The sequence below is a fragment of the Canis aureus genome, chromosome 34 (genome assembly GCF_053574225.1).
Source record: "Canis aureus isolate CA01 chromosome 34, VMU_Caureus_v.1.0, whole genome shotgun sequence".
NCBI lineage: Eukaryota > Metazoa > Chordata > Mammalia > Carnivora > Canidae > Canis > Canis aureus.
Window position 1 is genome coordinate 23,087,747 of NC_135644.1, and position 25,898 is coordinate 23,113,644.

Genomic DNA, 25,898 nt, shown 5'->3' on the forward strand with positions numbered 1-25,898 from the left:
TGGATATGTAGAATATAGAGGTTAAGAAAGAAGAGCAAAAGCCGTCAAAGTACATGATAAAAAATGAGAGGAAAAGTAAGATATTATATTTTCCCTCAAATATTTGTAACTTGCAAATACAGATTGTAAGAGAAGCCGTAAATTAAAAGAAGATTCATCAGCAGGTAAATCTCTGTATGAAAAATGATCAGGAGATGCCTGGGTGGCGCAGCGGTTGAGCATCTGCCTTCAGCCCAGGGCGTGATCCTGGAGACCTGGGATCGAGTCCCACATTGGGCTCCCTGCATGGAGCCTGCTTCTCCCTCTGCCTGTGTCTCTGCCTCGCTCTCTGTGTCTCCCATGAATAAATAAATAAAATCTTTAAAAAAATAAAAATATTCTAAATAAAAGAGCCACAAGAAAACATATTGGAAATTAATATGAATATATTAAAGGACGTTGCAGAAGGAACTACAAGGAAATATAAAAACATAAAATATGTCATGGGACTTCAGGACCTTTAACACCCTTGCCATCTTTGATGGCTCTGCTCTGAATTGGGTTGGGTTGGCCTAAGGGAATCTCTTGAAGATTAGAACTTTTCCATGGCTCTCTCCTTCAGCCCACTCTGAATCACTAAGTATGCTAATTATCCTGGGAGAATAGCCCAAAAATCTTAAATCCAAGGCAAAGCAGTACAGCCATGCCTCAGAGATATTGCAGGTTCAGTTCTAGACAACAGCAAAAAAGTTATCACAATAAAATGAGTCATATAAATGTTTTGTTTCTTTGTTCACATCTTATGGTAGGTAGTCTATTTAATGTGCAATAGCATTATGTCTTTCAAAACAATGTACAATACCTTAATTTAAAAGTACTGTATTGCTAAAAAATACTGACCATTATCTGAGCTCTCAGGGAGTTGTAATCACTAATGATAGATCACCATAACAAATATAATAATAATGAAGAAGTTTGAAATATTGCAAGAATTACCAAAATGTAACACAGAGACATGAAGTGAGCAAATGCTGATGGAAAAAAATGATGCCCCATAGATCCTTGCTCATCACAGGATTGCCACAAACCTTTGATTTGTAAAAACTGTTATCAGGAAAAGCCTCCATAGCTCAGAGGGTAGAGCACTGGTCGAGTAAAACCTGGTATCCTTGGGGTGCAACAAAGCAAAGAGCAATAAAAGGAGGTATGCCTATAGGAGCAAAACATGCTGTTTCTTCCCGAATACAAAAACACAAAACCATTGCTCTCTAATGAGAGACAAAATCGTATTCAAAACTTATGATCCCTGGGTGTCCTAGCAGTTGAGCGCATGCCTTCAGCCAGGGTGTGATCCTGGAGTCTCAGGATCAAGTCCCACATGGGGCCCCCTGCATGGAGCCTGCTTCTCCCTCTGCCTGTGTCTCTGCCTCTCTCTGTGTCTCTCTGTCTCCCATGAATAAATAAAATCTTTAAAAAATAAAAAAAAAAAAACTATGACCATCTCTATGTTTTTATTCATGCAGAAATGGACCGAGGAGGTGGCAGGCAGGGTGAGGAAGAGTAGGGGTCAGCTACCAATTAGGTGTGGTCCCAGGACAGGTCCTTGAATCACTCGGGTTCTCTGTCTCTGGGGTTTTACTCTGAGATCCTTCCCTGCTTATCTTGCAGATGTCTCTGTTTATTGATGCAAAGGGGCACCCAAAGAAGTTGACGCCCATCTTGCTATTTCCCACAGATATTGCTGACACAGGAAGCTGGGAACGAGAAAATGCACAGACTGGGGCTGAGGAGTCTAGTCCCTCAGGACTTCAGCGAGCTGCCTGGGGGATCTCTGAAACCGAAAGTGACCTCACTTATGGGGAAGTGGAGCAAAGATTAGATTTGCTTCAAGAACAACTTAACAGGTATAAGCAATGGCAAGGCCAAGGGAGAGCGTCAGCCAAGGCAGTAGTTGGGTCTAGGGTTTCTCCTTGCAACTAGCAGCTTGCTACTACCATAATCTCATATTTTTCATATATGCTTACTTATTTAAAATAAGACTGGAAGTTGACAGAATTATTAATCTGTGTTGCAAGGAGCATCTATTTAGAACACTTCATGCTTCTGGCAACATAAATCCTCTTTTTTCTTTACTTGTCATAAAATTAGTATATCACCCACAGCAGCTGCTGAAGAAAACTCCTTTTTCCTCAAAATAATTCATATTTAACTTGTTTACTAACACTCTCTTTTAATCTTGCTTTTACACGTTTTGGTTGTTTCTGGTAACTTAGTTATGTGTCATGGCATTTTTTTTTTAAGTATAGACAAAATTATTTAAACATTTAGTTATTCGGTCAACTTCTCATAAATGTGATTGCATTAAAAATACCACAGAGTTGAAGCCCAGATCTTCTCCATTTTCCTTCTGTGTTTGATCTATACCCTTTGGAGATGAGGAATAAATTTTTGTTTTGGGAAGGATGGAATTCCTTAACCCAAATCTGTGTAGATTTCTTAAAATTTCCTAAACTGGTCGATAAGACTCAGGGGGAAAAATACACGAATGAGTGTGACACAGCTGTGTTAGTTGTGCTTCATATGGGAATTGACCTTGATTCAAAGAAAGCCTCCGAGTACACCACCAGGCAAGGCAGTGGTCACAGACAGAAAACTTCACAGATTCACCTAAAATGCTCAAATCACACAATTTGCTAAATCAATGTAAAACATGAATGCTGATTTACACAATGTTCACATATGCTGCATCATCCTGCCGTGATGTGTGGTTACTAGGACCAGAGTTGAGGTTTGCACGGAAGGTCCATAGGAAAAAAAAAAAATCTGTCTATCCCGGTGGCACACACTTGCTCTTTCACAGACACATAAGGTGGGGTACCCCTGGCCACGGTTGTGGCTGTCATTGTCTCTGCTGAACAGCAATATGTTTTATTTGTAGGTTTTTGTAGGTAGAGTACATGTGGGGTCAGAATGAGCCTCTGCTGTGTGTCAGCACTGGATGGCCACATTTGGGGGTGACAGTTTTCTGTCCAGAGTTGTCATAAGAATAACTTGTTTTTTCCATCTCTATCTGTATAAGCCACACTGTGGCTTGTTAGGTCACATCTCTGTTCTGTCCTTGGCATGTCTTACAGGTTACTAGGATGTTGTCTGTATTTAATACATCTTATGAATTCTGTCCTTGTCTAGCAAGTTACTTGCTCGCTCATTATCTATACGTAACACATCCCAGGAGTTTTGCCTATACCACATAAGTGATTTACCATTTGCTTCTTGTTTCTTATGTGTTTCATCCACGCTGTTTATTGTTTTTAGTGTTTTTTTAAACGTTTCTGCCAGAAACGAACAATGTCACACGATATAGTAAGCACATCAGAGTGTGTGTGCACACACATATATATTGCCACGAAAAAAGAATGAGGGATTAAAACAGATCAATGGAATTCGAAGATCTACAAATTTGTGAACTAAAATCAATTTGTTAATTTCAAAGCATGGAAATATCGCACAAACTAAAGATTTATTTTGTATTTTATCTTTTCATGGATTTTAATAGAATTTAAAATCTTCTGGTGCTAAGATCCATATTCCATTCCCAAGTGCTCAATGCAAGTCTTGTCAAATTGAAACATATCTGAGAACATTAAAACTTCAAGTATAAGAACTTGCCATTGTAATACTTATTATTGGTCTGAAACCTATTTAGTTGTTTAATTAATGCATTTGCTTTTTTACTCTCCCTGCTATTTCTGCCAAGTGGCATTGATCCTTTAGCCACAACATGTATAAAACTATATACTGTACACACATAAGAATTGATATGTATGATCTCTGAACTTGAATTCTTTTTTTTTATAAATTTATTTTTATTGGTGTTCAATTTGCCAACATATAGAATAACACCCAGTGCTCATCCCGTCAAGTGCCCACCTCAGTGCCCATCACCCAGTCACCCCTACCCCCTGCCCACCTCCCCTTCCACCACCCCTAGTTCGTTTCCCAGAGTTAGGAGTCTTTCATGTTCTGTTTCCCTTTCTGATATTTCCCACTCATTTTTTCTCCTTTCCCCTTTATTCCCTTTCACTATTTTTTATATTCCCCAAATGAATGAGACCATATAATGTTTGTCCTTTTCCGATTGATTTATTTCACTCAGCATAATACCCTCCAGTTCCATCTATGTCGAAGCAAATGGTGGGTATTTGTCGTTTCTAATGGCTGAGTGAACTTGAATTCTTTGATTCCTCTCATTTAGAAAAAATAATTGCCCATTTCTTTACTATTAGGACATAGAATATGTGTTCAGTTTGTTGAGGAGATAAAAACGTGAGTGAGTGAATGGGTGAACGACAGGGACAGCAGTGATTTCTTCAGCAAAAACTTGCAGTTAGCCTAGATTAAAGTCATAACTCTGCTACTTAACTATGTACAGGATGACTGGGTCAAGTCACTCAAGCTTCTCTAGCCTCAGTTTCTATCTTGGATGCTTACACACCTGCAGTGGTGTTTAAGGACTAAGATATGATATATGGAAACTATATATGCTCAAAATGGAAAGTGTTGTACTAGCAGCTACATGAAATCTGATGAACAATGAACTTTACTTCTATTATTGGTGTTCTCCCTACTGTATGTACACTACCTTTAGTCCATTCCTTAGGACTAAAATTAAAATTTTAGGATCCCTTTGTTGCCTTGTCAGGGATACCAATCATTGTTGCTAGAATAAGTCAGATTACTGAAAACATATGTTTTCAATATGTCCTCGGATTATAAGTGTAAACCCTTAAGGGCACACGCATGTAGGACTGGATGATTTGGAATTGCCCACTAATAATAATTATTATTGTTATTTGATTAATTAGTTATTATCATAGGAAACTTTACATCTCAAGTACAATTAAATCTCTTCTTGACATCTCTTTTGACATAATCCCAGATCTGTATGTCCCTTGACATACTTCTCACTTTGATTTACTTCTGTTAATCTCCAATTACACTAACATTATAATGTTATCACTAACATTATATTTCCTAACTCAGCTTAGCCTCTTTTGGATTTAAAATCCAAAATATTATGTGTCTACTGGACTAACATCTCCAACAACATCTTTCCTCCACTTTACTCTAAACGGCAAAAGTATAGAGAACAGGTTTGAAAAGAACAACTCAATTCGGACTTGGACTTTGCAGAATGAGAATCGCGGGACATTTTCCAGAGTCAGGCTTGCCCTATTTAGTTTCAGCATTTTGTTCAAATGTAGAACTGTGAATCACAGCCCCATTTGTCTCATTCAAATATTCATATTAAGTACACGGTGCAATAAAAACAGATATTAAATAATCTATCCTGAGTCAGTTTCACTGCTGCTCCTTTTCTGCTTTCATGATCAATTAAACTATATGTAGGGCTAAAGCGTTACATAAGAAGGGTTCTTATATATTTATATATTATGCCTACAGATATACATATTTAGGGAAATCATTAACAGTTGATCCTAAAACAGAGCTTCTCAAACCTTACTGTGCATCGGAATCATCCAGGGATCTTGTTAAAATTCAGATTCTAAGTTCTATGATTTTAACATTTTTGGTAAGATTTCCCTTCTCTTTATATCTTTCATTCAGAAACAAAATAACACAAATAAGTGAAGAGCTAAAGTTTTCTAAGGAAGCAAATGGCCCAAATTTTCTGTTCTTATTCCCACAAAATTCCCTTTTTAAAAATGCTGTTAACATATGCAAAAAAGGAGAATTAGTCCTATTGTATTTTGCTATTTTCCTTTGAATTTTAATTTAAAACGAGAATGAAATTAACAAACCAGTTGGCTCCTTGTGAGCTTTAGGGGGGAGAAAAAAATCATCAGACGCATTTTGCAAGTCAGATGGGTCAGAGAAGCAAGTGAACTTGTACATTTGATCTGTTTCTTAAATACCAAAGGCCTGGACTTACACATATGAAAGAAATGGAAAAGGAATTTAGCAACTAACAGCACCTCATGATAAAGAATAGTGAATAACATGCAATACTGTGACTTGGAGAGAATCAGGTAAAATAAAGGTAATGTAAATTTGAAACACTTAAGAAATGACTGGACTATTGCAGCCCTGAAAGAAATGTGCCACTGAATCCATTTTAAAGAATAAATAAAATGCTCACAAGAAAGTGAGCAAAGCCTGATTAAGAAGCAAATTACTGATTAAAAATAGAGTCTCGACGTGTTTTACATTTGAAATCAATAAAGATTAGTAAAAAAATGTAGTCTCCTTTGATGCAGCTGCATTTCTGTTAAGATCTTATTAAAGGAGCCCAAAACCAATGAGGTTTATCAGAACCACTAGTGGGACTTAGGAACTAAGCAGCAGCCGGGAGAGAATCTCCGTGCTCCCTCTCCTGTCCTTCTTGTTTAAAGCAGGGCCATACATCTGTTAGTGGTGCTTGAAATTTTCTCAAATGCTTTGCAATCTTGGACTGTTTTAGGATTGTCTTCCCCCATTTGTGTCTGTCCTGCAGACTTGAATCCCAAATGACTGCTGACATCCAGACCATCTTACAGTTGCTACAGAAACAAACCACCGTGGTCCCCCCAGCCTACAGCATGGTAACTGCTGGAGCCGAGTATCAGAGACCGGTCATCCGCCTGATGAGAACCAGCCCCCCCGCAGCATCCATCAAGACGGACCGAAGTTTCAGTCCTTCCTCACAAGTGAGTGTCCGTAGTGTAGAGCCGAGAGTAAATATCTCTCCAGATGTGTTTCTGGGGACCACCTGAATCAGAATCATCTGGGGTGCTATAGGAAATGAAGTTTCTCATCCCCATCTGTTTCTGCTCGGTTTACATTTCTGGGAATAACCCCCTATAATCTGCATTTAAACCAGCTCCCCACTAATTCTTATGCTCATTTCAAGTTTGAGAACAGTAAATCTAGAAGAATGATTTTAAAACACTAGCGATTTTTTTTTCTAAAAAAAAAATTCTTTTCAAGAGTCAATCTGCTTAATTTTATGTATGGTAGAGCTGATAGCCCTGGATCCAAAAAGTGCTTCAAAGAAAGGTCTGTAATTGGCTGTGGTGAAAAGGGGCACTCATGGGCAGGCTCTCCGGAAGAAAGGGGAGGAGAAATAGCAGCTGTTCAAAGATCTGAGGCTCCAGGGCCAGCAGACTAGTAATCTCATTTGTGCCCCACCCCTCACCAGAGATCTGGAAACTTTTCTCATCTCCATCATGGTAAGAGGAGGATGATTAAAGTGTCCTTTATCTTGCCTCTGAAGACCCCTAAGTGCTTTTGAATTATGTTAATATGAAAAGTCTAACTCCCTTGGAATTCCAGTTAGGAAATTATTCTTAATTGCTCAAACCCAATAGCCAAATTGGACCTAAGAAAGGTGGACCCAAGGGCAAGGACTTACTGAACAGTCTTGTAAACTTTTTTAGGAGTTTGGGAATTTAGTGCAAAATGTTCTAGGAAATGAGACCACATCAATAATGGGGAAATGTACAGAAGGAAAATACTGAAATCTTTCTGATATATGATAGTAGAAATGTATTTATTCCTAACTAGTTCTGAATGTCTCCGATATGGCAAAACCATGTACTTCGTTCTTTGTTTTCAGTGGATTTAGGTAATTGTTTCTGGCCAAGGATGAGTGATATTTCTTTGTTTTTGTTTTTGTTTTTTCTCTCTCTCTCCTCCTTACACTGTCTACTCACCATATGACTCCTGTTTCTGATCCCAGTTTTGTCTTGAATTTTCAATTAAGACTCATCTGGAAAATTCAATATTAAATTTATTATTTTTTTTAAGAATTTGATCTGGCCGCAGAGTAAAATTAAAGTATTTGGAATTGTTGTTTAGGATAAACTGATGCCCAACCTCTAACGCCTAGACTCATCTTTGGGAAGGAAAGTTTAGTTAATACCACTAATCAAATATAGATTTGTGGGGAAATAAAATGTATTTAGATTTCATGAGTAAAATTTTAGGAGTCTGTCCAAATGAATTATTTAAAAAAGTGTTTTCTTATCTTTCTCTCAGTGTCCTGAATTTCTAGACCTTGAAAAATCTAAACTTAAATCCAAAGAATCCCTCTCAAGTGGGGTGCATCTGAACACAGCTTCAGAAGACAACTTGACTTCACTTTTAAAACAAGACAATGATCTCTCTTTAGAGCTTCACCCTCGGCAAAGAAAAACTTACCTTCATCCAATTAGGCATCCTTCTTTGACAGATTCATCCCTAAGCACTGTAGGAATCTTGGGTCTTCATAGGCATGTTTCTGATCCTGGTCTTCCAGGGAAATAATCATTTTGTACTATTTACTCACATACAATGTAAGTGCTTTTAATGGCTGTTTTCCTTTTTTTGTATTTAAATCCTCTCTACTTGACTCAGGGGCTCACAAGTTACCATTATATGCAAAAGTACTGTATATTTTCCTAAATTGAAGCTTGTAAGGTAAAATTGAGCAATTAGGATGTAAATATACATATGAACTCTTTTGTTCCAAATGTTAAAACTGCCAGCATCTCAAGGCATCTTATTATTATTTTTTTTAAATCATGTGCATGTTAGGAAACTCCAATTTCTCTTGCATGGAGACTCCTACTTACTACTTTTACTACCCCAGTATTTTGTTATGAAAATGCCTTCCAAGCAAGTAAGAAACCAAGGAATAACATTGCTCATGGATGCAAATCAGATGATCCTCAACTCATGGAAGTTCCAGGGGGAGAAAAGGAGCTTAGTCACTTTGAGAACAGATAGATACCCTTCTGTATCAACATGTTTCTAGTTACATTCATGTCACCACACTGAAAAAAAAAAAAGTTTTAGAGTTCTAAATCTCTGATCACGTAGGGAGTCATCTCCTAATACACGAATATAGGCCAGCTTTAATGAGGACAAAAAGGCCTTTCTATTTAAAATTCTGTCTCTAACTTAATTTACAAACTACCTAAAATATTTCGCACTGGCACATTTCCTTGAACATTTAGAAACAAGTTTTTCGTCATTTTTCTTTTTTTTTTTTTTTGTGAGGTGGGGAGGGAGTCTTCTCAACAACTGCTAAAGCATGAGTGACGTACACAGCTTTGCTCTGATTCATATTTTAGTGCAATCCTGAACTGGATCAAAAGAGTGGACGCACATAGATCTTTTTAAAAAATGTGCAACCTAGTGGATGTGCATGGTAAAACTAGCTTCCATGTTGTTCCATGGTTTTCTTATCCCAGCTGTGGAAAACCCATGTGCTTTTACCTGCCGGTAAAGAAAAAAACACACCAGCAGTAAAATTTCAGTTTTGTTCAGTTATTCAAACACGTATGAAAATGTATTATTTATCATTGGGATCAATATATTTGAGCCCCAGAATATCAGAACATATGATGGAATGTATGTCAGTGTCTTTAACTGTTCGATTTTTTTGGAGGGAGGATATGCCTCTCAGAAAATTGAGATATGGAAAAAAATTGCAAGAATCCGATTTGTCAATTTTTAGTCAAGTTTTATTTCTCAATTCATCTGAGTACAATTTTAAACTTCTTATGGGCTTGCTCATTATATCCTGCCCTAACAAAATTTTGAAATTCTTGCAAGTTTCTTCATTCTTTAATAATTCTTATACTCGCATATATTTTTAAAGATATTATATCTGTGCACATTATTAAATGGATTAATTTCTATCCCAAGGGATAGAAATCTAATCTGTTGACTTACTTTCACCTCTGACACTAATAGTTTCAAATATAAGCAACCCATTTACATTTACAAAGCGGTTGCACTATTTAAAATATGATTAAAGTGACCTTAAGTTGCTCCCTATACAATTTTAAATGGTCACATGTGTGGGAGGCAGTCTGTAGGCATGAGCAAATTCGTATCCCTGCTAAACATTTGAAAAAGCAAAACAAGTATGTATGGCAAAATGATCAGTCCATTCGATAAAAAACAGAACAACTTAAGCTAGCTTCCCAAACCATGTGGTGTTGATGTAGTTACACATGTAGGGACTAACTGATGCTTTCCTTCTTTGATTCAACAAACACTTGTGTGTGCCTAGCAGGGGGAAAGAAATGGCTAACTTGGATTCAGAGGACTATTTAGGGATTTTATATCCATTTTTAGGCACATTTTTGCAGCTGCAACAAATTCCATAAGGATTGCCAGCCTAAGCTCCAGGGAAATTCAGAATGAATTTATCAGAGACTGTTCATCTGTAGGGAGCGAGGATTTGGAGCTGAGGAATTTAATCCTGATTGTTGGATTAGTGAATGCTTCAGCGGCAACATTAGTATGACGTGTAAAATTCAGCATTCCATGTAAAGCCTTCATACTTCTCTATAAAAACTAAGCATGAAGGCATGGGAAGATGAGGAATAGTGTACAAGTATTCAGCTTGTTTAAATTCTAGCATAACACAAACTTTTTTCCTCTAAATTCCTTGACATAAAAGAATTGCTTGATATTACACTCTAAGTCTCAGAGAATTAGACAGGATTAAGAAGGTCCCCTCTTATAGGATCCTAGCATACAAAGAACCTAAACAATTTAAAGATGTAGTTAGTGAGACAGAAATGTCAGAGGCTCAATGGTTAAAATGACTTATGGATGACCAAAGCAATTCTCTGTAGTTACAAAATCCATCTCCTTGTCCAAGCCAGAGGTCTAATGCCTAAAGTCATTGTCACTTTTCCCTTGGGCTGTAGCAAACAATCTGATCCCTTCATGTGGGAATCCTCCCGAAAGGCAGGATTAAGGCTACAGCCCATTATAGCAGTATAGCAGTGCTCTCCTTCTAGGTAATTAGAAACACTAACAAAACTCCTTTTGTTTCCAACTAAAATCTTTACCTGGTTCCCAAGCCTAAATAAAATGCCATCTAAAATCTGAAGTTACCTGAGTGACAAATTTTCCCACTGTTATTAATTGCTGGGCAGAGAGCTGGAAGTATCATTTAACCCCATAGGGGAGTCCCATGTTCTAATTAGTTGATAAGGAAACTACAGATGAAAAATGCTGAAGCAATGTCCTTGCAGGATTTTTAAATTAATAATCACTCATTCAACCAACATGAGAAGGCAGAGGCAAATTTGGGATAGCCTAGTTTTTTAGGTCCATGATAACGGATTGGTCATCAGAGATGAATCCTCCCACTGTCCCAGTCAGAAGATATGGAAACTACTTGGTGTGAGGTTGAGTACGTATGTATGAGAGTTGCTTACAGATCTTTTTTGAAGTTTTATCTTTAGCAATGGTTCCAAAATGCCTAAAAGAACAATGTCCTTAACTAAACGTTTTAAAATTCCCATCATATATTATCAAAGGTTAAAATTTAGCACCTCATCAGCATATCTAAAATAATCATTCTTACAGCATCTTTCCTTTGAAGGCTTTTCATGGTTAAAAAAAGAGAGAAAATGTAGTAGATCTAGTTATTAAAAGTGAATCACAGCACCGACTAATTTATAATACAGTAGTCTTTAAACTGCTTATTTGTGGTTAAAACGAAAAGTAGATCAATATATTTGAGTAGATTTCTTATTGCAAATCAAAATTTTTATAAATTACAAAAAACTTCAAATGTTATTAGATTTCTAATCATATTTTTGCAGTACAACAAATGTGTCTGTCATGTGAGTTAGAGGCACTTGGAAGACAAGCTGGTCTTCACATGTAGTCCTAGAATAGCAGTACTAACACCTTCGGGGAACACGCTACAAATGGATATTGTTGGGCCCTACCCAGACCTACTGAGTCAGAAACTCCAGGGGTGGGACCTGGCAATAATCTTTTAACAAGTTCTCCCCTATATTATCCTAGTAAACATAAGAACTTTGAGAATCATCAATGTAGAGCATGGGCTCTGCAGTCAGACCAACATGGGTCTCAGGATGAGTTCTTTCATTAATAGCTGTGTGACCCTGACCAATTTAATAAGGTCCCTGAGTCCTTTTCCTGAATTTGTAAAAATGAGATACCTGTCTCAAGAAACTTAAGAAAGAAATGAGAGAACATGTAGTAAAGTGCCTGGCACAAAGTAGGTGCCCCCAAAACTCTAGACTCTTTGATTCTCATCTAGGAACATGACATTAAAAACAATCAGGAAAACAAATTAGCTTTTATGTAATGTGCTATATGTCTCCAGCTAAATAGCCATTACCAAGACTGAGGTTTTTGATTCAGAACACACAAGTGTAGTTATTTTCTCCAATTGTATTTTGCACTATTAGGTTTATAGCTTTAAAGTAATACTTACTATTTATAATAACAACAGCGAGAGTATGAATGTCATTGTTACAAACCTATCTACCCTGAATCAGTGTGAAATGCCAGGTATGCAAGGTGATCTGTGAATTCAGTACTAGTAGAATGTGGTCTGTAAAGACTAGCTCACCGGGAAAGCCTCTCTTTAGATCCACGATATAGTTCCCACATGGATATTGGAAAATGCATTTTCAAAACACACTCTTAAAGGAAAGTACACTTTTTTTTTCTTCAGAAAAACAGAATTGATAGTTGTAGTGGTTCTTTGCAGGCATCTAGGCCCACACTGCCATGCACAGATACGTCAGGCAGCCAGCCTAAGTCCAGTGTGCAGTGGTAGAAATGGCAAGACTCAATGTGGTACACCTGAATTAAAATCCTACCTTCTCCACTTACTTTCAAGACAAACTCTCAGTGAGCCAGGAGCCAAAACTATAGAGGGACAGTCTTAAATATCTTGAGAGGTGTTGAGGAGCCTCTGAAGCATATATGTGGAAGTGCCCTGTACACCATTAAGCACCATGTAACGGTAAGGTCATTATGTGACACGTGTATCATTACAATACGGTGCTATTATGGTGGAAATGCCATAGCATGACCTAGGTCTTCTGAAATCCTCCCATGGCGCTTTCCTCTACCCAACAGACAGCATTTTCACTCTGTGACAAAAATCTCTAGTGATTCTCACAGCACTCTCAAAGACCCAGTTAGTCAGAGAAGGAGAACACCAGTGCTAGGGATGCTACCACAGCATCCCAGGATTTGTCAAATCTTGCCCTTGTCCAATACCGATAGCATTATATGTTTGCGTTGCAATTGTCTTCTAGGTATGCAATAGCTTCCCCCTCCCTCCCTCCTAACTTCTCAAGGGTTCTCATTCAACGCTACTTTCTCTGGCTACTTTCCATTTAACTTACAATGAAGTGATGTTAACATTTTAAAAACTAAAAGGATGTTTTAAAATGCTCTATAAAGTATTAGTTGTTATGACTGATCAGTGCCTGAGCTTAGATTCATTACAGGTTGTGGTACAAATACACCTTACTCTAAGAATATGCAATACAGAAGAGAAAATTCACAGGAAGACATGAATTATTAATGATTGACGGCATGAAAAGAAAGCATTGCAAGGCTTATTTATATAAACTATTAAGCAGAGGTGGAGAAAGATGACTAATAAGTTATTTAAAACTAATACATTATTACTATGAATAGACAGATAACATATTTATAGGAATGCAATGTTAAGAACACAGAACTATACAATTGACCAATTTCATTCTTCTAGCAATCATAATCAAACTTTTAAATGAGAGTAGCAAGTATTAAAGAAACACTCCCAATAAAATATTTTTATTATGAGAAGTGGCAAAATTAGCATGGTTATTCTTGAAGAGCTAATGTCAAAACAGCTGAATTCCTAAATTGTAGTCATGACGTTTGTTACTTCCATTAGTTAATTTAAGAGATACAAAATAATTTGGTACACATACGGTTTTATAGCACTGTATGTTTAACCTGTATTTTTTATACTTCCCTTGTGCATACTGCTTTTAGATTGAACATAATCATACCTGTTAGCATTTAAACCATATCTTTTTCTTTGTACTCATGTTATATTAAGTATTTTGATTACATGTTAGAAAATTCCACACCATTTCATCATCCTTATTTATTTAGGAGTAAAATTCAAGGATCAGTACTATCTTATAATTACCTCCTCTGTAGTTTCTTCAAAATGCCTCTACAATTACAACACTGAAATTATATGACACACTTTTCCCCAAATATTAAAAAAATAAACATACTGAGGAATCCCTAGTTTTCATCTCCTAGGCACCCGATTTTAATGAAAGACACATTTACCTGCTTTTAGCTGAAATTTGCATTCTATGATTTTAGATAGGAAAATGTACATCAGAATGTTTGCCAGTTGAGTACATTTCAAAAAATGTGTGTTATCACATGAAAATTTCCGTCATCTGATACAAAGAAGCTCACTCACATTGGTTAAGTAGTAAGTACCTTGGAATGCTTTAAACGTAATGAAACATTCTACCAAAACATCCTTTTTCCTTGTCTTTATGCACATAATGTAGCATGAAATCATGATGCTTTTGAAATAATCTGTGCAGAAATATTTATTTTTTAGCAAATATTTTCTTCAAAGATTGGTATGTGGTATTGACAGTGTAATCTACTTGCACAACTAGTTTTGCAATAACCTACAAGTAACTGTAAATAAGAAAAATGTAAATTTCATGTAAAAATGGTTGCAAATTTTTGGTAGCTAAAAGTGTACAAGTTGTATTGAAAATATAGTATATATACATAATTTAAGAATGAAGCATATAATTTCTGATCTATTTATATGAAAATTCAAGAATTTGTAAAAGAAATTATTTTGGGGAAAAGAAAGTAAATCTCATTAGCTAGTTAGAATACTTTTATTAGAGAAGCCAACTATTTCCAACATTTTACTAGGCATAGTGCTAGATATAGGCATGGTGGTGCTGATGTATTTCATGAAATCTCATAATTGTAACAGTGCTACTACAGTTTTACTGAGTTCCACTGGGGCATCAGTAAACTGGATTGAATGGTAAAAAGCAGTAAATCTAAAATTAAAGAAACATAAAAACACTTCTTATTGGCTATCAAGAACATAATGGTAATTTACTGAAACATTTATGTTTCACGACTTAAGATTTCCGATAACTAAGCAAGCTTCAAATTACATGGGACATAAATTTTGTATAATGTGTACATGATTCATTTTTTTCACCGAGAATGGAAAATCCAGATAATATTATTTTCATTTGCCTAAGTTTCATATACACTTAATTTCTAACCCCCTCAGAATCGTTTATCTGTTATTTTATTTTTTTTTTGAAAATCCAACTATCTTCAGAGAAATCTTTTCAATAAAATGTGTTGGTCATAATGTGGCATTTTCTAAACTAAAGGCTATTTGGTCCTTTTAATGGCTAAGATTCCCCACCATTCATTTTTTTCAGGTTTAAAAACCCAAGAGAACATTTCCCTATTTAATAAATGAAAAACCAAATCAAATATAGATTAGCAGAAAGCAATATACTGGTATCTTTAAGTGAGGTTGATTAGAAAATGAGAATCAAAGATCAAAGTATGAATAAGCTAATAATTTAACAACTTAAAATCTCTTGCCGTAAGATAAATTTGGGGGTGACGCATTTAGATAGCTTTGGGAAATTAAATATCCATCTAAAAGTTCAGCTAATCCTAATTTTTTTAAATGGCCTATCATTTTCAAAAGAATATGGATCTTTATTTAGTATGTTTCTGGAACATTCATACCTGTTCAGGTTACCCTCTGAAATTCCAGTGATCACAGCAAGATAAGTGATTAAATACAGCCAGCTAAAATGCCAATGACTGCATGTATCTATAAAGTACATATTTATATTTTCATGCTTAAGGGAAAAGGTTGGGACACCCCCCCACACACACACACATGCATACAATGTATCTGAAGATACTAATTCCTGGCATACTTGTGTCTGAATATAGCTATTAAATGACATAGCCCAATTCTCATTTTCTGTAAGCTTTCCAAATGGCCAGCATCTCTGACACTGTGGAAGGGGCACACCTGGAAATAAAAGTAGCACATCGGCAATGACCCTCTTCATCCCCTAACTGTATGGCACATCATAGTAATGTAGGAGTGCTGCCAATGTCTACTTGCTATATATTCAGATACACAAAAGCACATTTGAGTTTTGAATGCTCGCAAAATAATACACAAAGCTGCAAATTACCAAGCTACCTGGGTAAAAGGAATATTAAGTAATATAAGGTTCTTTTCTTCATATGCCAGTAAAATATGTTTTTTAAAACAAGTAGAAAAAGACATGGCAAGAAACACTTAAAAGCACAGATTTCCCAGCATCCAAATAATGAGTTGATAGTGAGTCAGAAATTTTTCATTAAGTATCCTAGTGTTTTGCTGGAAAGTAGTTTTGTGCTCAGTTTTCTAAATTACAGGAAAAAATTAACTTAATATATGGACATATGTGATGTTATAACCTTATTCTAGTCTACAAATTGCCTAAACAGTATTCGTTCAAAATCCTCTCTGCATTCATCACTATACCAGAAGCTCTAAATATTTGTTTTTTTCTTTGTATCATCTAATTTTATTATAAAGTCTAGACATATTCTTAGGTGATAGCTTAGCATAGTACATTTATTTCAAAGTACTTACAAGACCAAAAAAAATGTGATTTTTAAATACAAGTTTCAAAGTACTAAAATACCTGTGGTTGTATTTTAAAATTTAAGAGAAAAAAAATCCTAACCTGAAAGCAGTCTTGGATTTTTACTCACTAAATATAATTATCAGACTTTCACAAATGTATTCCTACTAAGTTCCCAGAAAAGTGTTACAAATAGGAGAAAACATATCATCTATGAATCTGTCAATCATAAAACGACAAAAGAAAAGCACATTTCTGACAAACAGTATGTATTTAGTTTGTCCAGTTTAGTAATGCCAGAAGAGTACAGTGAACTTGATTTGTATATTTTACTTAAATTGATTTTTTTGTCACTTTTTAAATTGCACAGACTTTCAACTACATTAATAAATTCTACTTTCTTCCAGGGTGAATACCTTTTCTGGAAATAAACATATCGTTTGACATTTTTAAATTACTTTTTGTTTCTGAATGCATGCCTAAATAGATCAAATGAGCACCGTCCTTGAAATTACACTTAAAGTGGACCAAATTAAGATTCCAATAGTATTGATTTCCCCTTGATGTAATTTAACATGTGTAAACTGCCACTCAAAATAGAAGTGCAATACCTGACATTTAATCATTTGGCAGTGTTTTAGGCATAGGCGAATTACTGCACTGTTATTTGAACTGAAGCATCTCATATATGTAACAGATTTTGTATGATACAAAACTTTACAGCAAGCTATTTGAATGTTTATTAAAAAATTCTCAAAATGACATGGAAACATGTTTACTGTATAAATAAAAGCACTTAGATGTTAAGAGTGGACATTATTCAATAATTTACATCATTACAAGAAAAGTGGGTGTGAGTTAAACAGTACAAACCATCACACTATATTCATATTCCAGTCATTGTTCATCATCAGACTATGTAATTTTTACTTTAGTGATGGATGTCTGTTTACATCAATTTAGAGCATTAAAAAGTGAACTGCATTTCATTTGTATAAAAATCCAAGTAAAATAATGCCTAATGTTTGGTAAGATTATCTATTTAATGGAAAGCACAAAAGAACTGGCAATTAAGTTGGACTGGCATAGAGAATCAGTTTTGCTAGAGAAAGGAGTTCTGTGGTCAAAAAAAGTTTGGAAAAACTGGGTCAAGTAAAAGTAGACAGGATTTTATGTACCTCGGGCTTTATCAAGCTCCCTGAAAAGGATGAAAATTTCCCAAATATGTCTGATCAAAACTATTTCACAGACTTCCTGTGACCAAAATTCGTAGGAACACCTTTAGAAAAGGATGTTAGAGAATCATATAGAAAGTTCTAACACAAAGTGTTTGGCAAAAACTTATATGAATAATACCATATGTCATTTTTAAAGTTTCGTCTCAACTGTTAGCCTCCAAATAAGAGAAAGTATAGCAGACCTCAGAGCAGTACAGTGAGTAGATTACCTATAAGTTGGATGTTAAGATCCCAGGCTATTGAGTCATATTATCACCCTTATTCAACATGAATGATATGAGCACATTTATATTAGTTTTTTCCAACAAGACTTCTAATTCGAATCCTGTTATTTTGTTTATGGCTCAGTTAACATCCTCTCCAATTATCAAATATATGTTCGTGGAAAAAAACTAACAGCCAGGGGATAAAAGTAGATGGTTTATTTAGCCACACATTTTTATACTGCTGACCAAATGAATATAGCAGCTAATTATTTAAAATTATAATGTCAAAATGACTATCCAATTCTTCCTTTCCAGGACCTTTAAAAGTTGATGTAAAATTCTGTAAGTTTATAAAGTTTTCTTTTAAGATACTGCCATTCATCCTCCACCCTTTAAGAAACAGAATTTTATAAAAAGCATAATTATTTTGGTCACTGGTCATACTAAAATCATGTCAATTTGTACTCACGTTTGAAGCCAGAAGAAATTCAGTTAAAGTGGAAGAAAAATACACGGTTTCTTAAATCTTAACTAAGACTAAGAATGTTTGCCAGGAAAGCAGCTCATTAATTACAACAGCTCACAAGGGGATCTTAAATGCTATGGATCTGATGACCACTTTGCAACTTCCACAGTAATGCCACAGAAATAGGCTGCGGCTGCGGTGGTCAGTACCCCCACATTACACACCTGCACTCAACGACTTACCAGTTTACCAACGCTAATGGTGAGCTCGCAACTAATGTTGAAAAAGTAAAACTTCCAATTTCTGAAAATTTAAACAAAGTGGTAGATTACTTGACTTTTTTTTAACTTTGTTAACAGTTGGCATTATGTGTAAAATAATTTAGCTTAAGAGAATACATTGAAATGTTGACACTTCATTAGAAATATGTATCACTTCCAGAAAGTCTAGCTTTAAAAGGAAGATGCCATTTTAGGCCATCTACGTTGTCACTGATGGAAAAAGGGCAGCCATAAAAGGTATCTGTATCAAGAACTTCTTTTCCACAGAAGACAAAAAAAATATATTGAAGAAAAATATGCACTGACAAAAGCCAAGGGGAAAAAATGCCTCCTGTAGCCTTATGGTGCACCTAAGGTGCTATAGCATAAAATTTCAGCAACTTTCTCTCTTCATAGACAAAGACTAGCGAGTTTCTGTTCTTGAAAATGTGATCAAGGAATAAATTCTTCCACAAATATGGCACAAAATCTAGTCTTCTCCTTCTAGTTCACCTTGAACACCAAGGACTACAAACAAAAAAGTATAATTTGTAACCTTCAGGTAAGTATACACTAGCTTTATCCAGCTTTCGTTATTTGACTTCTTATATACTCTATCTGGTAAGTACAGTCTTCTGGGCTAACAATGTTAAAAATTAAGGTTAAAAGTTATTTACATCAATTCATCATATACCAATATTTTATGATACTATACAGATAGCTGTTAAGCGATAAATTTCCTAAAAGCAATTATTGTTCCAAATACAAAAATGCTTCTTTTATTGCTCTGAATTATGCACCAAAGGATAAATACGTAGAAAGGGAACAGATGTAAAAGGGAGAAACACAGAAAAGCCCCAAGAGCTTCAAATTCAAAGTAGTCCAGTTAGTTTCTTCCAAGTAAAAAAAGTTCACAGTGTTTCTTCAGCTTTCAAATTCTAGACGTTCAAATTGCCATAGTACCCTGCAAAAACTAATATAGGAAAAATCATCAGCTGGTGGCAATAAAATGGTTTTTGTTTTTGATTAATTACATTCCATAAAAGCATTTTAACAAGAGGGGAAGTTTTAAGTGTTTCCAAGGCTTGCAGTTTAAACCAGGATATACCAGCAGGGAAATGAGGGAAATGCTGACCCTCTAACTCCCCTATAACAAAAACAAAACAAAACCCCCGAAATATTGATGTACATGTGAAACATAATTTTCCTATAGTTTTAATTAAACTCAGGCTAATTACAACCATATGAAATGAGAAATGAAGGGAGAAATGAACAGCATCATAACCATAGATGAAAATTTCCTCTCTCTTAAAGATCACCAAAAGTAAACAACTCTTTATAAAAATAATGGTCGGTTTGCCCTCAAAAATAATTTGAAAGATAAACTGCCAAAAACACATCATAAAATTTAAAATTGTCAAGTTGGAAAATAAATGAATGAATGAATAAATAAACAAACAAACAAACAAACAAATAAATTGTCAAGTTGGTATTTGTATAAATACTGGATCATATATGCAGTTGGCTGAAATATACAGAAAAAGAATATGGTCTATAAAATATATTATTCCCAGTACTGATACTAGGGATCACTTAAATTTTTTGACACAGTGTAAATATCAGAATACTTACATCGTCATATACAAAATTCACAACACCTTGTTGCAAGTGGTCTCTTCTTCTAAAGAAATCTTCAAACAAACAAAAAATATTAAAATCTTAAGTATATAGTTTCAAATACTTGGTATCCCTAAGCACTAAAAAAATGACTAATATCATACTCAAAAGGTTATTTAAATTCCACATAGCGTAATATTAGTTCTGGGTATACAATATCATGAGTCAGCAATTCCATACTTCACCAAGTGCGCACATCACGACAAGTGCATTCCTTAATCCCCATCCCCCTCACCCATCTCCCCTCTGGTAACTATCAGTTTATTCTCTATAGTTAAAAGTCTGTTTCTTAAATTTCCCAAGCATGAAATCATATGGCATTTATCCTTTTCTTGACTTATTTCACTTAGCTTAATATTCTAGCTCCATCCAGGTCATTGCAAATGGCAAGAGTTCATTCCTTTTTATGGCTGAGTAATATTCCACTGTTTATATACACCACATCTTCTTTATCCATTCATCAATTGATGGATACTTGGGCTGTTTCCATGATTTGGCTACTGTAGATAATGCTTTTACAAACATCAGGGTGAATGTATCCCTTCGAATTAGTATTTTTGCATTCAGTGGCTAACTACCTGGTAGTGCAATCGCTGGATGGCACAGCAGTTCTATTTTTAACCTTTTGAGGAACTTCATACTGTGTTCCATACTGGCTGTACCAGTTTGCATTCCCACCAACAGGGCAAGAAGGTTCCCTCTTCTCCACATCTTCACCAACATCTGTTGTTTCTTGTGTTGCTGATTTTAGCCATTCTGACAGGTGTGAGGTGATTAATGCATTATAGTTTTGATTTGTCTTTCCCAGTGATGTTGAGCATTTTCTCATGTGTCTGTTAGCCATCTGGATGTCTCTGCAGAAATTTCTATTCATGTCTCTTGCCCACTTTTTAATTGGATTATTTATTTGTTTTTTTGGGTGTTGAGTTTTAGAAGTTCTTTATATATTTTGGATACTAACCCTTTATCAAATATGTCATTTGCAAATATCTTCTCCCATCCTGTAGACTGCATTTTAGTTTTGTTGATTGTTTACTTCACTGTGTAGAAGCATTCTATTTTGATGAAATCCCAATAGTTTATTTTTGCTTTTGTTTTCCTTGCCTCAGGAGACCTATCTGGAAAGAAATTGCTACAGCTGATGTCAAAGAGGTTACTGCCTATGTTCTCCTCTAGGACTGTTATAGTTTCAAGTCTCACATTTAGGTCTTTAATTCATCTTAAATTTATTTTTGTGTATGGTGTAAGAAAGTGGTCCAGTTTCTTTATTTTGCTTGTTGCTGTCCAGTTTTCCCAACAACATCTGTTGAAGAGACTTTTTCCCATTAGATATTCCTTCTTGCTTTGTCAAAGATTAACTTACCACAAGTTGTGGGTTCATTTTTGGGTTTTCTATTCCATTGATCGGGGTGTCTATTTTTGTGCTAGCACCATTCTGTTTTTTTGTTTTAAAGATTTATTTGTTTATTCATGAGAGACACAGAAAAAGAGGCAGAGACATAGGCAGAGGGAGAAGCAGGCTCCCTGCAGGAGCCAGATGCGGGACTCGATCCTGAAACTCTGGGATCATGCCAAGCCAAAGGCAGATGCTCAACTGCTAAGCCACCCAGGCATCCCAGCACCATACTGTTTTGATTACTACAGCTTTGTAATATAACATGAGTCCAGAACTGTGATGCCTCCAGCTTTGTTTTCTTTTTTAAGGTTGCTTTGGCTATTCGAGTCTTTTGTGTTCCATAAAATTTTTAGGATTGTTTGTTCTAGCTCTGTGAAAAATGCTGTTGGTATTTTGATACTGATTGCATTAAAAGTGTAGACTGCTTTGGTAGTCTAGACAATTTAACAACATCTGTTCTTCCAATACATAAGCATGGAATGTCCTTCCATTTCTTACCAATTTCTTTCATAGTGTTTTATAGTTTCCAGAGTACAGGTGTTTCACCTCCTTGGATAGTTTATTCCTAGGTATCTTATTGTATTTGGTGCAACTGTAAATGGAACTGATTCCTTATTTCTCTTTCTGCTGCTTCATTATTGGTACATTGGAATGCAACAGATTTCTGTACATTGATTTTGTATCATCAAATTTGTGTATCAGTTCTAGCAATTTTTTGGTGGAATCTTATAGGTTTTCCATATAGAGTACCATGTCATCTGCAAATAGTGAAAGTGTGCCTTCCTCCTTGCTGATCTGGTTGCCTTTTACTTCTTTTTGTTGTCTGACTGCTTGCTAGAACTTCCAGTACTATATTTAATAACAATGGTAAGGGTGGACATCCCTGTCTTGTTCCTGATCTGAGAACTGAAAACTTCCTCAGTTGAGGATGGTATTAGCTGTGGGTTTTCATATATGGCCTTTATTATACTGAGGTATGTTTCCTCTAAGCCTACTTTGTTGAGAGTTTTTTTTATCATTAATTGATGTTGTACTTTGTTAAATGCTTTTTCTGCATCTACTGAAATGATCATATGGTTCTTATCCTTTCTTTTCTTAATGTGTATCATGGTATATCATGATGATTGATTTGTAAATAATGAACCACCCTTGCAAACCAGGAATAAATCCCACTTGATCATAGTGAATTATTCTTTTAATGTACTATTAGATTTAGTTTGCTAATATTTTATTGAGAATTCTTGTGTCTGTGTTCTTCAGAGACATTACCTGCAGTTCTCTCTCTCTCTCTCTTTTTTTTTTTTTTTTTTTTTTTAGGGTTTTAGGCGAGTCTTTATCTCTTTTGGTAGTAGGGTACTGCTGAAGTACTGGAAGTTTTCTTTCCTTTTCTATTTTTTGAAATAGTTTGAGTAAAATAGGTATTAACTCTTCTTTAAATGTTTGGTGGCATTTACCTATGAAGAAGCCATCTGATCCTAGACTTTTGTTTGTTTTTTATTACAGATTCGATATCTTTGCTGGTTATCAGTCTATTCAAGTTTTCTATTTCTTTCTGGTTCAGTTTTGGTAGTTTATATATGTCTAGGAATTTGTCCATTTCTTCCAGGTTGTCCAATTTGTTGACATATAGGTTTTCATAATATTCCCTTATAATGAGTTTGTGTTTTTGTGTTGTTGGTTGTTATTTTTCCTTTTTTGTAGTTTTATTTATTTAGGTCCTTTCTCTTTTCTTTTTGATAAATTTGGCTAGAGGTTTATCAATTTTATTAATTTTTTTGAAGAACGAGTTCCTGATTTCATTGATCTGTTCTACTGATTTTTTAGATTCTATATCATTTATTTCCACTCTAATCTTTATTATTTCCTTCCATCTGCTGGCTTTGGATTTCTTTTGTTGTTCTTTTTCTAGCTCCTTTAGGTCTAAGATTAGGTTGTTTAAGATTTCTCTTGCTGCTTGAGGTAGGCTTGTATTCCATATACTTCCCTTTTAGGACCACTTTTGCTGCATCCCAAAAGTTTTGAGCCATTGTATTTGCATTTTCATTTGTGTCCCTGTATTTTATTTCTTCTTTGATATCCTGGCTGATGCATTCATTGTTTAGTACCATGTTAACTTCCATGTATTTATGGTCTTTCCAAATTTTGTCTTATGGTTGACTTCTAGTTTCTTAGTATTGTGATCAGAAAAGATGCATGGTAAGATTTCAATCTTTTTATATTTGTTGAGGCCTGATTTGTGACCTAACAGGTGATCCATTCTAGAGAATGTTCCACATGTACTTGAAAAGAATGTATATTATGCTGTTTTAGGATGAAATGTTCTGAATATATCTGTTAACTCATCTGGTTCAAGGTGTCATTCAGACATTGTTTCCTTTCTGTTTAGATAATCTGTCCATTGATCAAGTCGGCTGTTGATGTCCCCTGCTATTATTGTATTATTATCAATTAGTTCCTTTATGTTTGTTATTGTTTGATATATTTGGGTACTCTCATGTTGGGCGCATAAATATTTACAGTTGGTAGATCTCCTTACTGGATTGTCCCCTTTAATTATGATATAGTGCTCTCTATCTCTTGTTAGTCTTTTCTTTAAAGTCTGGTTTGTCTGATAGAAGTATTGCTACTCTGTCTTTCTTTTGACACCCATTTATGTGATAAATATTTCTCCATCTCGTCACTTTCAATCTTCAAGTGTCTTTAGATCTAAAATGAGTCTCCTATAGGCAGCATGTAAATGGTTATTATTTTTTTTACCATTCTGATCCCTATGTCTTTTGATAGGAGTACTTAGTCCATTTACATTCAAAATATTTATTGATAGATAGTAGTTAGTGCCATTTTATTACTTACTTTGTCATTGTTTCTGCAGATTTTCTCTGATCCTTTCTTGTCTTTGTCACTTTTGGTCTCTCTGCTGCACTCAGAGTCCTCTTTAATAATATTGTAGGGATGGTTTAGTGGTCACAAACTCCTTTAGTTTTTGTTTGAGAAACTCTCCTTCTATTCTGAATGATAGCCTTGCTGGATACACTATTCTTAGCTATGGATTTTTCCCATTCATCATCTTGAATAAATCATGCCATTCTCTTCTGGCCTGCCAAGGTTCATCTGAGAAATCTCCAGTTAACCTTTGGGTCTTCCCTTATCAAGTTAAGGACTTCTTTTGTTTTGCTGCTTTTAAGATTTTTTCTTTATCACTTATGTTTTGCAAATTTAATTACAATAGGTTTGGTGTGGTCTGCTTTTCTTGATTTTGAAAGCATCTTCTGTGCCTCTTGCATCTGGATGTTTGTTTCCTTCCCCAGATTAAAGAAGTTTTCTGCTTTTTTTTTTTTTCAAATAAATTTTCTGCCCCCTTTTCTTTCCTTTCTTCTTCTGGAACTCCAGTAATATGAATGTTATTATATTTGATGGAGTCACTGAATTCCCTAAGTCTATTTTCATATTCCATAATTTTTCTCTCTCTTGTTCAGCTTCATTATTTTCCATTATTTTGTCTTCTAGGTCCCTAATTTATTCCTCTGCTTCTTCCAGCCTGCTTTTCATTACATTAAGCCTGTTTCCAATCTCATTTATTGCATTCTTTATCTCTAGTTGATTCTTTTTTAACTCTTTTATCTCCGTGGTAAAGGTCTCACTGATTTTTTTTTTTCTTTTTTCTATTCTTTTCTCAAGCCCAGTGAGTATCCTTAAGTTTCTTTAAATTCACCATTAGGAATATTATTTACATCTGTTTTGCTTGGATCTCTGGCCATAGCCTTATCTTGTTCTTTCATTTAGGATAAATTCCTCCATCCTGGCATTTTGTCTAAGTCTCTTACCTTTTTCTATGTGTTAGAAAAGACAGTTATGGCACCTGCTCCTGGCAGTAGTAACTTTATGAAGAATAGGTCATGTACTGTCCAGAGCCTGGCACTTTAGGGAATGTCTCTGGTATGTGCAGTGTATGCTCTGCTCTTATGTTTTGGCTGGTATGTCCTTTAGGCCAGTCACACAGAGGCTCTACTCATCTGCTGTGGGCAGTGTTCCGTCCTTGGCCAGAATGTGGCAAGTTTTACCTAGGTGTCCACTGGTCTCCTTATTAAATAAGACCTAACACCAGCTGCACCAGAACTGAGGCTCTACAGAACTCTTGTTGAGACATGGTGTGGGCAGGGGATTGTGCTGGTCT

General features: G+C 35.3%; 2 protein-coding genes across 10 annotated transcripts in view; one reads left to right on the plus strand and one right to left on the minus strand.

The window, feature by feature from the left end:
* Positions 1-17,288, plus strand: part of KCNH7 (potassium voltage-gated channel subfamily H member 7) — a 480,585-nt gene extending 463,297 nt beyond the window's left edge. For both annotated transcript variants that reach the window (XM_077883017.1, XM_077883018.1), the window contains exons 14-16: positions 1,715-1,883; positions 6,494-6,686; positions 8,017-17,288. In XM_077883017.1, the coding sequence (XP_077739143.1) occupies positions 1,715-1,883; positions 6,494-6,686; positions 8,017-8,283 (629 nt within the window). In that variant the 3' untranslated portion in view covers positions 8,284-17,288. The remainder of the gene's footprint in view (positions 1-1,714; positions 1,884-6,493; positions 6,687-8,016) is intronic.
* An 838-nt stretch (positions 17,289-18,126) lies between these two features.
* GCA (grancalcin) overlaps positions 18,127-25,898 on the minus strand; it is a 53,060-nt gene continuing 45,288 nt past the window's right edge. For all 8 annotated transcript variants that reach the window (XM_077883024.1, XM_077883022.1, XM_077883021.1 and 5 more), the window contains 2 exons: positions 20,284-20,342; positions 18,127-19,624 (listed from right to left, as the gene is read on the minus strand). In XM_077883024.1, the coding sequence (XP_077739150.1) occupies positions 19,598-19,624; positions 20,284-20,342 (86 nt within the window). In that variant the 3' untranslated portion in view covers positions 18,127-19,597. The remainder of the gene's footprint in view (positions 19,625-20,283; positions 20,343-25,898) is intronic.